Below are 12371 nucleotides of genomic sequence, written 5' to 3' on the forward strand. Positions count from 1 at the left end.
CCCCGGCGGAGCTCCTCCCCACGCTGTGTAGACATTGTGGAGAGGGCGCTTTCGCGAGCTCAGAGGATAATTATTAGTCACCAGACGAACTGCATCGCAACAGCCGTGCTGGCTGGCATTTATTTCAACTCCTAGAAGCGATGTCAATTCGAGTCCCGAGTTTTCGGACGCCTGAAACATGATTCAGCCCGACTTGGTTGGGCAGGCTTTCTTTACGCTTGTCGGCCAGTGCATTGAGTCACATTTGCAACGTATTTTCAACACATTGTGTGTTGGCTTGAGTCAAGGAAGCATTCAGCTCGCTACTTAAAAATTACTGTATGCAGCAAGAAATGTGGGAAAATTGATTTTAAATTGTTAGAAAGAAAAAACAAATCTTTCCCGTCATTTTCTTTTTTTTCGTTTTCGAACTTTGGGTCTGTAATTGGGCAAAATGGAAACTGGCATCACTAGCACTGTGTTTGCTGTCGGGTGTTTGTTCAGCTGCGGAAGTTTGTACTGCACTGTGGCCCGCCGTGGCGCGCCGGTGCCAGTGCGCGGTGCGACACTGGTTCTGTTGCGGTGTATGTGTGAGCTGGTGTATGCCGCGCCCCTCTAACCGCCCGCCCCCGGCAGGACTTTGAGTGCTGGTCGGACCTGCGCGCACTGGAGCGGCGGCTCGGCAAACGCTACCTGACGCACGAGTCGGACGACGCGCGCTGGCAGGCGTACCAGCGCCAGTGGGCGGCCGGCGCCGCGCCGCCGCGCAACTGACTGCTCCGCCGCGCCGGCCGAGCACGTGCCGCGCGCCGCGCCGGCGTCCGGGGCGCTGTGCGCCCGCCGAGCCGCGCCCGGCCCAGCCGAGGTATCTAACTGGGTGCGTGAGTGAGTGATCAGTGGCGCCGTGATGACTGTGTGTCTGTGCGAGAGATTGGGCAGCCTGATGTTGGCGCGCAGTGAGAGCCGCCCTCCCTATATTTGTAAGAGAGCCGAGGCGCTCTGCCTGTATTTGTAATGACGGGGGTTTACCCCGACCGGTGCTGCTGGAGGACCACGAACTGAGACGCCCGGCCAAACTGTACAGCCGATATGTGACGATGTGTAAGTACAGCTCGCCAAAATTTATAGCCGCAGCCGCGCGGCGGGCGCGGGCCCAGAGAGACCAAAAGTCTAGTTAGTTTGTGAGATGTGTATGCGCCGGCCGGGCTGGTGTGGCGAGCGTTGGCCGCGAACTGTCGGCCGTCGGAGCGGCACGGGTGCGATCACATTCCGTGGTGGTGGCCGGGTGGGGGTGTGTGGGGCGCGCCGCGGCCGCCGCCGGCCGCCGCGCCGGGCCGCCCCGGCCGGCCGGCTGTCTTCCTGCGGCTCGTGCGGCGGCCGGCGGCGGCGCGCGCCTCTCGGCCCAGCTGAAGTGCCTGGCACGCGCCGCCTCTGCCGGCGCTGGGCGGGCCAACGATGCAATGTGCTGGAGTGTGCGGGCGCCGACGGCGGCTGGCCGGGCCGGGCCGCGCCCGTCCGGCCCGACTCGTGATAGCCGCCGCGCGCCGACCGGCACCGGCCGCCTGGCCGCCAACACCGTGTCTTTATGCATTCGCTTGTATGTCGTTCCATTGAGGTGTGGGTGCGCACACCGGGGCCGGTGCCGCAGCCCCGCGTCCGAGCGCCCGCACTCGGCTCGTGCTCGTTAAGTGGTTTGTAAGTGTTATCGGTCGTAATTCAATTTTATTATAATATACTCGTACTTGATATCGTGAATGTGGGATATGGTGAAATGCGTTATCGTAGCAGCTTTGGTGAGCTAGCGGGTGAGGAATTACAGGGCGTTTGTTTGGCTAGAGTACAGGGAAATCGTCTGGGATGAGCAGGTATGTGACATTTTGTCCGAATAGCGGAATATGTTTTGTGCTTTAGGTAGCACATGTCACCCCAGTCTAAAAATATTCCACCCAATATTCGATTTCGCATACCAGCCGCTTTAGGGCCGTGAAGGCGCTCAAAATGGCAACGTAGCTTGCAGGGACAGAATCGCATCAACAATCTCAGCAATCTCAGCAACCATCAGCAATCAGGGGGCCCCTGAAGCATGATCTGGTCATACTGAAGAGCAAGGGTTTCTAACGCTAAGAACGGCGCTTTAGCTTGGTCGCTGTATCCCGACAATTCATAAACTGTTAACGTGTCCCTCGAGCTAGTGTCGTCAGTCATCACCCTCTGACCTTTACCGATTGTTTAATGCCATTCCTGTGGTCAACTCGCGCGACCGGTCGCCCTACAGATTCAGAACGGCGCGCTACAGGCCGGGGTCAGCGCCCTCCCGACCAGTGCTCAACCCTCGCCTGGCTGGGGGTCTCAGCCGACCTCGCCATGTTGGAGGGGAACCAATTTAATCACCACCAATTATTCCGAAAGCTTAGAGACAGAAGACGCGGTAAAAGCGATGGAAAGGCCAAAGAAGCTAAATAGGTATGTCGATAAATTTGACGTCAGGTCGACCGTATGACCTACAGATGTCAAGGAAAGTGTAAATCACCAATTTTTCCGATATCGTTTTACGATACACTGGTTTTACGATGACTGTACTGTAGGAATGTGACTGCGACGTGTATTTTCATTTGGCATCATTTGCATCTTGTGGCGTGTAGTTTCAATAAACAATGTGACTAAAAAAGGCAAATTTTAAGCTTGGCTCCATGTCAAGCTGACCTGAGCCCATATTTTTAGCGCATTTGTTTTTTGTGTACACTTATGTTATGGACGCCTCTCACTAAAAATGTGTAGGTATCATGTATGCCTTTCGCTATTGCGGTTCCCCGGTCGCATTTTCGCCCTGAGTGAAGGGTGAGACAGGTTGGTGACTGCGGGGATATGACCCCCCCCCCCCCCCCCAGTTAAAATGTAACACTAACAATGTAAGAAGGGTCCCTGTCTTCCCCTCTTAGGGCGTCGGCTCGCCGGGCGCCGCGCCGTAGGTCCCGGGCCGGTCGCCTGATGCCAGCACCCAGCAGTGTACCATCTAGTGGTGCCAGTCTTAGAAAATATACGTCCCAGTCCGTAAAATGTCCAGTACCTTCGTAGACTGTCCGTCCAAAAATGTCAAGCCAGCGATTTAATTGTTAACAGATGTCCGAAAACTACGCAATCATTCACATTCAACACTGTTATTTAATTGGCTTTCAATGTTATCTTTCCAACCCAAAAGTGATTGTCATATCGAGAGCTGAGCTTTCTATTCGTCAATCAATGCTATACGTGATTACTTTATTAAAATGCTGAAGAGTAGCAAGTGATTGACCAATGTTGCCCAGAGCCTGCTGCCTTTGTCCAGCCAAATTCCGCATTGGAATTTGGACATTTGACAAAACGTTATTCCGAGGTTTGAGGTTCCGATTGGCGCCACAGCTAGCAGTAACCTGCAACCATCCCTGGCTCTGCGTTCCGCCGCCGCGCCGGGCCCAGGCCGGGCCGCTGACGCTGCCGTCTGCCGGCGGCGCCCTGGGCGGTATGCGGGCGGCGGCGGCTGCTCGCTGCTCACGGACGCCGTGTGGCGGCGCTCCGGACGCCGCCCGCCCCCGAGCCAGACCCGCCGAGCGCCGACTCCGTGCGGCGCACAAGGGTCCGTGAGCTCCGACCGGCACCATCACAGAGGTGAGCTCCCGCTGCCGCGCCCCCGCCGCTGCCCCGCCCATACCCCGCTACTGCCCGCGTCCTCTATCCGGCCCACGAGCTGCCTGCCCCCGCTGAATCGACACTGCTCGGGGTTACATGAGCAGAGTTAATACGCATTACAAACGGACTACAATGGTGAGCGAATAGGAAAATCCGTTCCTGATACGCATTTACTTGCTCATGTAACCCCGGTAACTGTCTCAATACTCCGTTTTGTGAGTACCTACCGAATTAAATGCCTACTTCACTGGCACTCATGGGCGCCTAACGTCATGTGAATAAGCGATAAACCGTTTTGGGCTCGGCCTCGGTGGTCGGGTTTTACGTCTTCAAACTCATTTTCAAAGTTCTTAATATCTGGTGCTTTTCTCTTGGCGTGGATTAATTATGGAAAACGTTATTATTTTCATGATCTATCCGTTTCGAATTTCAATATAGGTCAAGGTCGCCGGTCAGCTCAGCTCAGATCCGTCTGTTTTGCTGAAATATGTTCCCTTGTGCTACGGTCGCTGGCCGCTACTTTTTCTGAATTTTTAGCTCGTAGACGCGACACTCAATGAATAGCCAATATAGAGTGTTTTCATTGTCATTACAATACAATACATTTTCCGGCATACAACTGCTTTCATTAAAAGCCATGAGGTACTCATCGTTTTTCAGTATAGTCTATCGTATCTTTAAGCATTCGAGTCTTTCGTTGCCTATTTGCCTTGGAACGTAAACCTGGCGTTGATTCACGGGCAGTCCGCAATGGTCGCTCTTCAGGACTTCACTGGAAGTGATACTTTAAATTTGACTTAAAATTTATTGGATCCATTAACTGCCCGTATAGAAATCGTTCTCTGTGTGGCTGTGCTGTTCGGCTCTGGCCTCTGGCCGAGGAAGGGTGGTTAATGGTTATTATTAGCACTTAGCAGGACTACAAGGAAATCCATGGTGGGAGGGGCCGCCGGCGTGTGTCCCGTCCTGACTGGTCGGGCTGGGGCCCGGCCGCAGCGCCTCTGCTAAATTAGCCGGGCCGCCAGCCGACGGCCCCGGCCACGACCCGAGGCCGGCGCGCGGCGGACGGAGCAGCGTCTGTCGGCGGCGCTGGGACGTCGGCCGCGCCGGTCCCACCAGACCGGGTCTTGGCTGCACAGTGCACACGCCACTCATCATCAAGGCCGTCATAGTCGGCACCGCAGCCGCACGGCACGCGCCTCGCTGCACTGCGTCTCTGAAGATATGCCGTTTTATTATTACATCGACGCGCTGTAGCATGGTGCACCGTCTTTCTAATAATTTAGGAAATTACGAAAAGAAATCATCAAGTGAACTTCGGGATCCAAATGAGGTTCGCCGTTCGAGCCGTGATGCGGAGAACGGCAACATTCTAGTTTATTTCTACGTAGTAATTTTACTAGAATAGACCCGCGGTCGATATTGTGTACGGCTTGTTCGCAGTTAGGGCGCACCGAACTCCACGCGGCCCATGGCCTTTGGATGCCGGTCGGTGGGCCAGCCAAGGTCAAACATGGCAGCCGCCCCTGCAGCCAGCACGGAGCGTCGGCGGGCGGGAACGGACGGTTGCAGCCTGACCTCGGGGACGCTGGACGATGGACGGTGACTGGACCAGACCGGGCACTGAGACGGAGCTGACAGGAACACCGAGACTGTGACGGGAGCACCGAGACTGTGACGGGAGCACCGAGACTGTGACGGGAGCACCGAGACTGTGACGGGAGCACCGAGACTGTGACGGGAGCACCGAGACGGAGCTGATGGGGCACCGAGACGGAGCTGACGGGAGCACCGAGACGGAGCTGATTGGGGCACCGAGACGGGGCTGACGGGAGCACTGAAACGAAGCTGGGCAGACCAAGGTCATCCTAATTCCAAAGGAACAGACCAGTAACACATACTGATTCGCTTACACAGCAACTCCGGCGTAGGTAGGCAATAGGCATACCGCGCTTTGACTAGTACCAGTACCTATGCAACGAACTTTGGGTAATTACTTCACGTGAGCATGCGTGAGCTTTTAAATCTAAAGAGCTGCTTTCCAGCTTTTGACGGATCGGTGCACGGGCTCCATCAAAGCTGCTCTGTCCCGTCTTGTCTGCTCATAAGCCTGCTACTAAACGCATTTGAACGCCATTGAACGGAGACGCCTGCCATGATATCGTTCGGCATATTTTTTAACATGTTGTGTTTAAAGTCAATCCTAATGCTTTAGTTGTGTGCTTTGCTGTTTTATGTTCGCGGCCGTTCAACTGATATTCGTGGTGGTTTTTCTTAGGGCGATGAAATTACGAGATGACGTTGATTGGGAAGTTGAGGCGTCACGACGCTTCTGGCTCGTGGAGCGTGCGAGACTCTCTTAGCCCCACTGGCGCCCAGCTGGCAGCCAGAGGAGCATGGAGTTCTTGGAGTCTCCGGATGGTGTGACTGAGCCCTGAGGCTCCCAGAGAGGCGTGGCCGACCGGCCCCGAGGAGCCTGCGAGGAGCGGCGGAGGTGGCTGGGTGTTGGCCCGGTGCCGAGCACGGGCCAACGCAGCCCCCGGCCGGCGCTGTGGTACGGTCCCGTGGTCTGCTCTGTGCTCTGTCGGTATAGTTCGGTCCCGTGTTCCCTGTATGGTATACGGTCCCGCGTTCTCTGTATGGTACGGTCCCGTTCCCTGTCTGTATAGTTCAGTCTCGTGTTCTCTGTATGGTACGGTCCCGTGTTCCCTATATGGTACGGCCTGGTGTTCTGTCGGTATGGTACGGTCCCGTGTTCTGTCGGTATGGTGCGGTCCCTTGTTTTGTCGGTATGGTACGGTCTTGTATTCTGTCGTCATGCTACGGCCCCGTGGTCTGTCTGTATGGTACGGTCCCGTCTTTTGTCGGTGTTATATGATCCTTTCTGTATTATACGGTCGGGCCGGTCCCGTATTCTGTCCGTTGGTATGGTACGATCCTGTGTTCTGCCTGTATGTTACGGTCCCGTGTTCTGTCGGCATGGTACGGTCTCGTGTTCTGACTGTATGGTACGGTCCCGTGATCTGACTCGTCAGTATGGCACGGTCCCGTGATCTTACTCTACGGTATGGTCCCGTGTTTTGTCGGCAGGGTACGGTGAACGGTCCCGTGTTAAATCTGTCGGCATGGTGCGGTCCCGTGGTCTGTCTGTATTGGTCCCGCCGTTCCGGCTGTTGGTATGGTACGGTCCCGTGTTCTGCCGGTATGTTACGGTCACGTGTTCTGTCGGTATTGTACGGTCCCTTGTTCTATCTATATCTTACGGTCCCGTGTTCTGTCGGTACGGTACGGTCTGTTCTGTCGGTATGGTGCGGTACGGTCCGTGTTCTGTCTGTATGGTACGGTACGGTCTATGTTCTGTCGGTATGGTACGGTCCCATCCTGTTTGCACGGTATCACCATTTACGAGGGACCCATATCCCTGATGGCGCGGTGTCGGGCACGACACTGGCCTGTTCGGCACGCCATCCGGTCCCCGTTTGAGCTGGGAGCGGGCTCCCCCTGGGGACCTCTCGAGTAATTTGGTTGCTGGCTGACAAGGCGCTCGATCCGTTTTCAGTCGCCATGAACGTCCAGTCGGCACCGCAGGGCAATAACATCCAGGTGCAGGGTCTGCAAGGAGGAGTGGCCGGTCGCTGCTCCAACTGCCAGGTGAGTGCGCACTGCTACCCCTCTACCTTCCTCTCAATCTGTCCCTCCGTACCAAGATTCCTAGAAATAGGAAATGCAAATCCCTATGACGTATACGTTCCTGGTCCGGCTGACGCTGGCTGGAACCTGTGGCGGCTGGCAGCGGGGGAACCCCCGCCGGTTTCGGGAACTCCCCGCTTCACGAAGCCGGGCCGATGTTTTGCGCATTACGAAGAGTTCTGAGCGCGACGCACGGCCGCCGGCGGGCCGGTGACGCGCCTTCTCCGTTGGCGCCCTTCGCACAAACACGGGTGAATCATCGGGCCTGGTCTGGGTCAATCCACAGTGTATGGGGGTCCACCAGCGGCCGAGCGGCGGGCCGTCGGGGCCGGAGCACGGTCGGGTGCCAGTAGACTCGGACCAGGCCGGGGCCCATCGACTTCCGTAGCTGGTGTGGACCGATATACGGCAATATGGACATGGTGTCGACCGAGTACGACCACTTTTGGGGCGCCGCAACAGCACCAGTTTCACAATCGATCATGCTCGCCAATCCGCTTCGCACTTGCTTATCAAGCCGCCGACATTTCATGCAACGTAATTCCGGAAGTTGCGCTACATATGAATAAATAAAGCCTTATCCATCGGTGAAATTCCAATTATGCTAAGCGTCAGGCTGTGCAATGTGCATGGCCTGTGGCCACTGGGCGGCTGGTGCCGGCGCCCTTCTGTCAACTGATTGGCGGCAGACGTCTCGGTAAGCCCGGCTCGTCCGACATAAACAGAGGGGGGCCGGCCGTCCAGCCGGCTTTGGGCGCCGCCGCCCCCCCCCCCCTCCCAGCGGGGGCGGTTCAGGGTCGCCGGCACTCGGGTCGGGTCCGCCAGCCGCGCCGCTGCCCTCGCCAACCGCCGAGCCGAGCCGGCGCTGGCCCGTCCGCTCCACCTATTAGAGAAGTAAAATTGGACCATGCAGCTGCACCCGGCTGCCAAAAACCAATGGAGCTGGCGATTTGCGCACATTGTGGACCCGGCCCGACGGGGCGTCCGAATGAGAGCTGTATGGAGACTAAATAGATCAATAAATACCGCAAACATCCGCATTTCGCCGCTTTCATTTCAAGCTGCCAATGCAAAAATTCTCAAATGGGAGTGTTTCAATAGCCGTATGTGATGCAATATGTTCGTAGTAGTTACATATGAAGGACATTCATATACGTAGACCACTCGTCCCGTGTGGCGTCCCACGCCCGCCCTTTGTGACGTGTTCGACACCTGCCGTGCAAGTGTCCCGGTCTGTGTGCCGCTGCCCCTATGCGTGTGCCCTGTGTCTGTGTGTCTGTGACCTGTGTCTGTGTACCCCGTGTCTGTGACATGTAACCTGTGTGCCCCGTGTCTGACGCCCGTCCGGTCTGCGCCGGCAGAACGGGGTGCTGACCGATTCGTTCACGCCGTGCGGCATCGTGCTGGCCATCTGCTTCTTTCCGCTGGGCCTGCTCTGCTGCTGGATGATGCGGGAGAAACAGTGCAACATGTGCGGCGCCAAGCCGGCCATGCAGCCGTAGAGCGGTCGGCGGTCGGCGGCGGTCCGGTCGGCCGGCAGTCGGCGGTCCGGTCGGCGGTCGGTGGCGGTCCGGTCGGCGGTCCGGTCGGCGGTCGGTGGCGGTCCGGTCGGCGGTCGGCAGCTGAGGGGACAGAGGGAGTGCCGGGGCCGGTTCGGCGCTGCGGTTGGAGGGGCTCTGTGAGATGAGCTGCGTGGCCGAGGCGGGCTCCGACCGGCTGACTCTGTCCCCCCGCCATCAGCGGCGGCGGCGCAGCGGTGCTGAGATGCCGCCAGCGACCAGCGCAGCGGGCCACAGACTGGGTGTTCAGTGAGCTGGCGAGGTGTTCCGGGCCACGGTGTCTGCAGCGGTGTTCAGTGTTCATGCCAGTATCGGCTGCCTTAGCGTCAGTGCCGTGCATCGCTTCATCGTTTTTTATCTCCCAGACATGCCTCCCAGTCGCCGCTACTGATTCGTCCATTGCTTCTGGACGGCGCGCGTTTCTATCTATGGATCGTGTGAGTGACTGTCATTGTCATTGATAACTGGTCCTCATTTTTTCCGTGGAGGAGTGCTAAGGTTCTTCTTTGCACAGCATCCCAATGCAGTGCCGGACACCCCTTTTCTGATATATTCCTTCATTTTAATTTTTACTAAGTGCAGAACAACCGCGAACTGACGCTGTCTGTAATTGTACACTGGCGGATCCTGGGGGGGGTCCACGGGGTCATGACCCCCCCCAAAAGGTCTGAGAGGGTCATTTGACCCCCCCCAAAAGCCGAAGACCTAAATGCGCTATAGACGCCGTCTTGCATGCTCAAAATCACCTGTCAAACACTTCTGAGCTAATACCTTTGTTTTTCTGGATCGTGTTGCGTGAAAAGGCGTATTGAAGACCAGAATCTTACTCGTTTTTGTCTCAACCGTGCGAGCACCAGGGGATGATCCAGGAAAACTCCAAGGGGATGGTCATGAATTTAATTCGTGGTGCCCCTACCTATACGCAAAATTAAAAACTCAACGGATTTCGGTCACTTAATTTTGGTGATGTCCTATTTTCATTTTTTATTTTGTTTGTTTTATTTTTAGTGCCCCTGGGCCCTGGCAGGTCAAAATCACGTCTGAGGCGAAAGAAATTCACGGGAATCCCAAAAATCACGTCAGGACATTCAGGGCCCTCTGACCAGCCTGACAGCTAGGGCCCTTCTTACTTCCTGGGGCCTCCAGTGAATAACCGCTAGTGTCTGTGTCTGACCGCTAGGGCCCCTCTGACTCCTCAGTAGGTAGGAGGCCCTCTGTAGAGGAGGTCCTCTGTAGAAAGGAGGCCCTCAGTAGAGAGGAGGCCCCCTGTAGAGAGGAGACCCCTTTAAAGAGGAGGCCCTCTGTAGAGAGGAGACCTGCTGTAGAGAGAAGGCTCTATGTAGAGAGGAGGCCCTGTGTAGAGAGGAGGCCCTCTGTGGAAAGGAGACCGCCTGAATGCAGAAGGCCCTCTGAAGAGTGGAGACCCGCTGTAGAGAAGAGGCCCTCTGAAGAAAGGAGGCCCTCTGTAGAGAAGAGGCCCTCTGAAGAGAGGAGGCCCTTTGCAGAGATGAGGTCCTCTGGCTCTTTGAAGAGAGGAGGCCCTCTGTAAAGGAGGCCCTCTTAAAGGGAGAGACCCTCAGTAGAGAGGAAGCCCTCTGTAGAGAGGAGGCCCTGTAGCTTCTGTAGTTAAGAGGCCCTGTGAAAAGAGGAGGCCCGCAGTAGAGATCGGTGGTCCTCTGTAGAGAGGAGGCCCCCTCTGTGTTTTGACAAATGTTTTTGCAAATTTTTCGCGGCGCTTCGCGCCGCCGATTTATGTACATACGTACAGGTCAATACGAAATCTTGACTGTAATTACATAAACCAACCGTGTCAAATTGAATCAGAATTCATATGTGTGCTGTAAAGGAACTCCGGCTTGTACTGCAATGCTAAAAGGGTGGTAAAATTTGTGTTTTGGAGCTGTGTTTCGACACATTCTTTTGCAAATTTTCTCGGCGCTTCGCGCCGCCGATTTATACACCAATCAATAAGAGAGAAATAACAGTGACTGTAATAACACCAACCGTGTCAAATTGAATCGGAATTCATATGTGTACTGTGAAGGAACTCCGGCTTGTACTAGCATGCTAAAAAGGTTGTAATATTTGTGTTTTAGAGCTGTGTTTTGACAACTTTTTTTTGCAAATTTTTGCGGCGCTTCGCGCCGCCGATTCATACACAGGTCAATAAGAGAGATCGTGACTGTATGCTACTATTTACTAATGCATTAGGCTAAAAGTGAGGTAACTATATCTACTTCTGGGTTTTTAAGTCGGTCGACCCGCCTCCCCCCCCCCCCCAGTAAAAAATCCGTGGCGACGCTCCTATATAGGTGGGTTTCACTAACTAAAACTACTGAGCCGAGTGACTTACGATAAAACTTCATCTTATAAACGACGAAGATCAAATGTCATTTTTTGATCTCGACATACTCGCTCCCTACCCCCCCCCCCCCCCGGTCGTCAGAATTCATTCACCAGACCTGGTATGTCGGCCGACTGGTGACCCCCCCCAAAACGACCCCCTAGATCCGCCCTTGTAATTGTATAGGTACCGACCGCAAATACCAGCAAGGCCCTGTACTTTTCTATTCGTTTGTTAGCCTACATATCTCACTCTCCATCTGTGTGACATTACCGCAGATTTTAGATCGGATTTTGCACAGCTGTTTGTGTTTGTTCGTTCACAAGCGTTTTAGTGTGTGTGTGTGTTGTATGGACGAGCCAGTAAGCCGCTGGAAGGTTCCCTACATGATATGACTATAGCCATTTAAAATAACGTAGGTAATACCGATCGCAAAAAATCGTGTCACAAAATTTGGTGCTCGTGTTTGCTAGCTGGTTTTTGTAGGTATGTATTACATGATACAGAAGTGCACATTTTGTTCAATAATGTAGTAAAATTTTGGCGGGCCGGGCCATTAAAACGTCTCTGATGCGTAAGTACCCAACCCTTAGCATTCCCATTTCGGCCGTGCGCCCGCCACTCGAGCTTCGATTGCCAATCTCTTGCATGTGAAGTGCCGGTGGCCGTGAATCGTTTACGCTTCTGTCACGTATTTTAATATAGACTTCGTTTATTTCCTAGAATTCAATGTTTCACTTAGGGTCAATGCCTGGACGTGTTAGAATGTCAACAAGATATTGGTAAAGTCAAGACATTGGCTAGCCCGCTAGCTGATCTAACTCTCATCCCGATAACCTACATGAAAATGGTGAATTATTTTAGTACCGAACATGTAGTCAACTTCGAAAACGTCGCAAACTGTACTACCAGCAGTGCACTGGACTGGCCTCCCACTACCGCGCCCTCTGCTCCAGACACTGGTTATGTTTTTGGCCGTGGGGTGGCAGCACTACTGGGGCACCCGAACCAAACTCTAATCCAATTCATTTCCCTATGCCTACGTGCATGTGCGACTCCCGCCCGGCGGCGGTTTGTGCGGCTGGCCCTGTATCGGACACGGTGAGTATGGATAGTGGATAGGGTCGAGCGGC

At 54.9% G+C, this 12371-nt stretch overlaps 2 protein-coding genes across 4 annotated transcripts in view; both read left to right on the forward strand.

Moving 5' to 3' along the window:
• The window catches only part of LOC122363640 (serine/threonine-protein kinase D1-like), a 40269-nt gene extending 38542 nt beyond the window's left edge, over positions 1 to 1727 (forward strand). For 2 of the 3 annotated variants that reach the window (XM_043333145.1, XM_043333146.1), the window contains exon 15: positions 616 to 1727. In XM_043333145.1, coding sequence (XP_043189080.1) covers positions 616 to 753 — 138 coding nt within the window. In that variant the 3' untranslated portion in view covers positions 754 to 1727. The remainder of the gene's footprint in view (positions 1 to 615) is intronic. The other variant, XR_006253397.1, reaches the window with a different exon arrangement.
• A 1731-nt stretch (positions 1728 to 3458) lies between these two features.
• Positions 3459 to 11963, forward strand: LOC122363630 (brain protein I3-like). The gene is made up of 3 exons (XM_043333131.1): positions 3459 to 3624; positions 7205 to 7296; positions 8697 to 11963. Exons 2-3 carry the CDS (start codon positions 7210 to 7212, stop codon positions 8835 to 8837), a joined length of 228 nt encoding a protein of 75 aa, XP_043189066.1. The 5' UTR covers positions 3459 to 3624; positions 7205 to 7209; the 3' UTR covers positions 8838 to 11963.
• Positions 11964 to 12371: the final 408 nt, after the last annotated feature.

Source organism: Amphibalanus amphitrite, unplaced genomic scaffold (assembly GCF_019059575.1).
Source record: "Amphibalanus amphitrite isolate SeventyFive unplaced genomic scaffold, NRLGWU_Aamphi_draft 000631F_arrow, whole genome shotgun sequence".
Lineage (NCBI taxonomy): Eukaryota > Metazoa > Arthropoda > Thecostraca > Balanomorpha > Balanidae > Amphibalanus > Amphibalanus amphitrite.

What these genes read in the sequence shown, in the direction of transcription:
- LOC122363630 (XM_043333131.1), top strand. Translation starts at nt 7,210, where the DNA reads ATGAACGTCCAGTCGGCACCGCAGGGCAATAACATCCAGGTGCAGGGT. An exon ending in GTCGCTGCTCCAACTGCCAG is followed by an intron (nt 7,297 to 8,696) that starts GTGAGTGCGCAC and finishes CTGCGCCGGCAG; the next exon opens with AACGGGGTGCTGACCGATTC.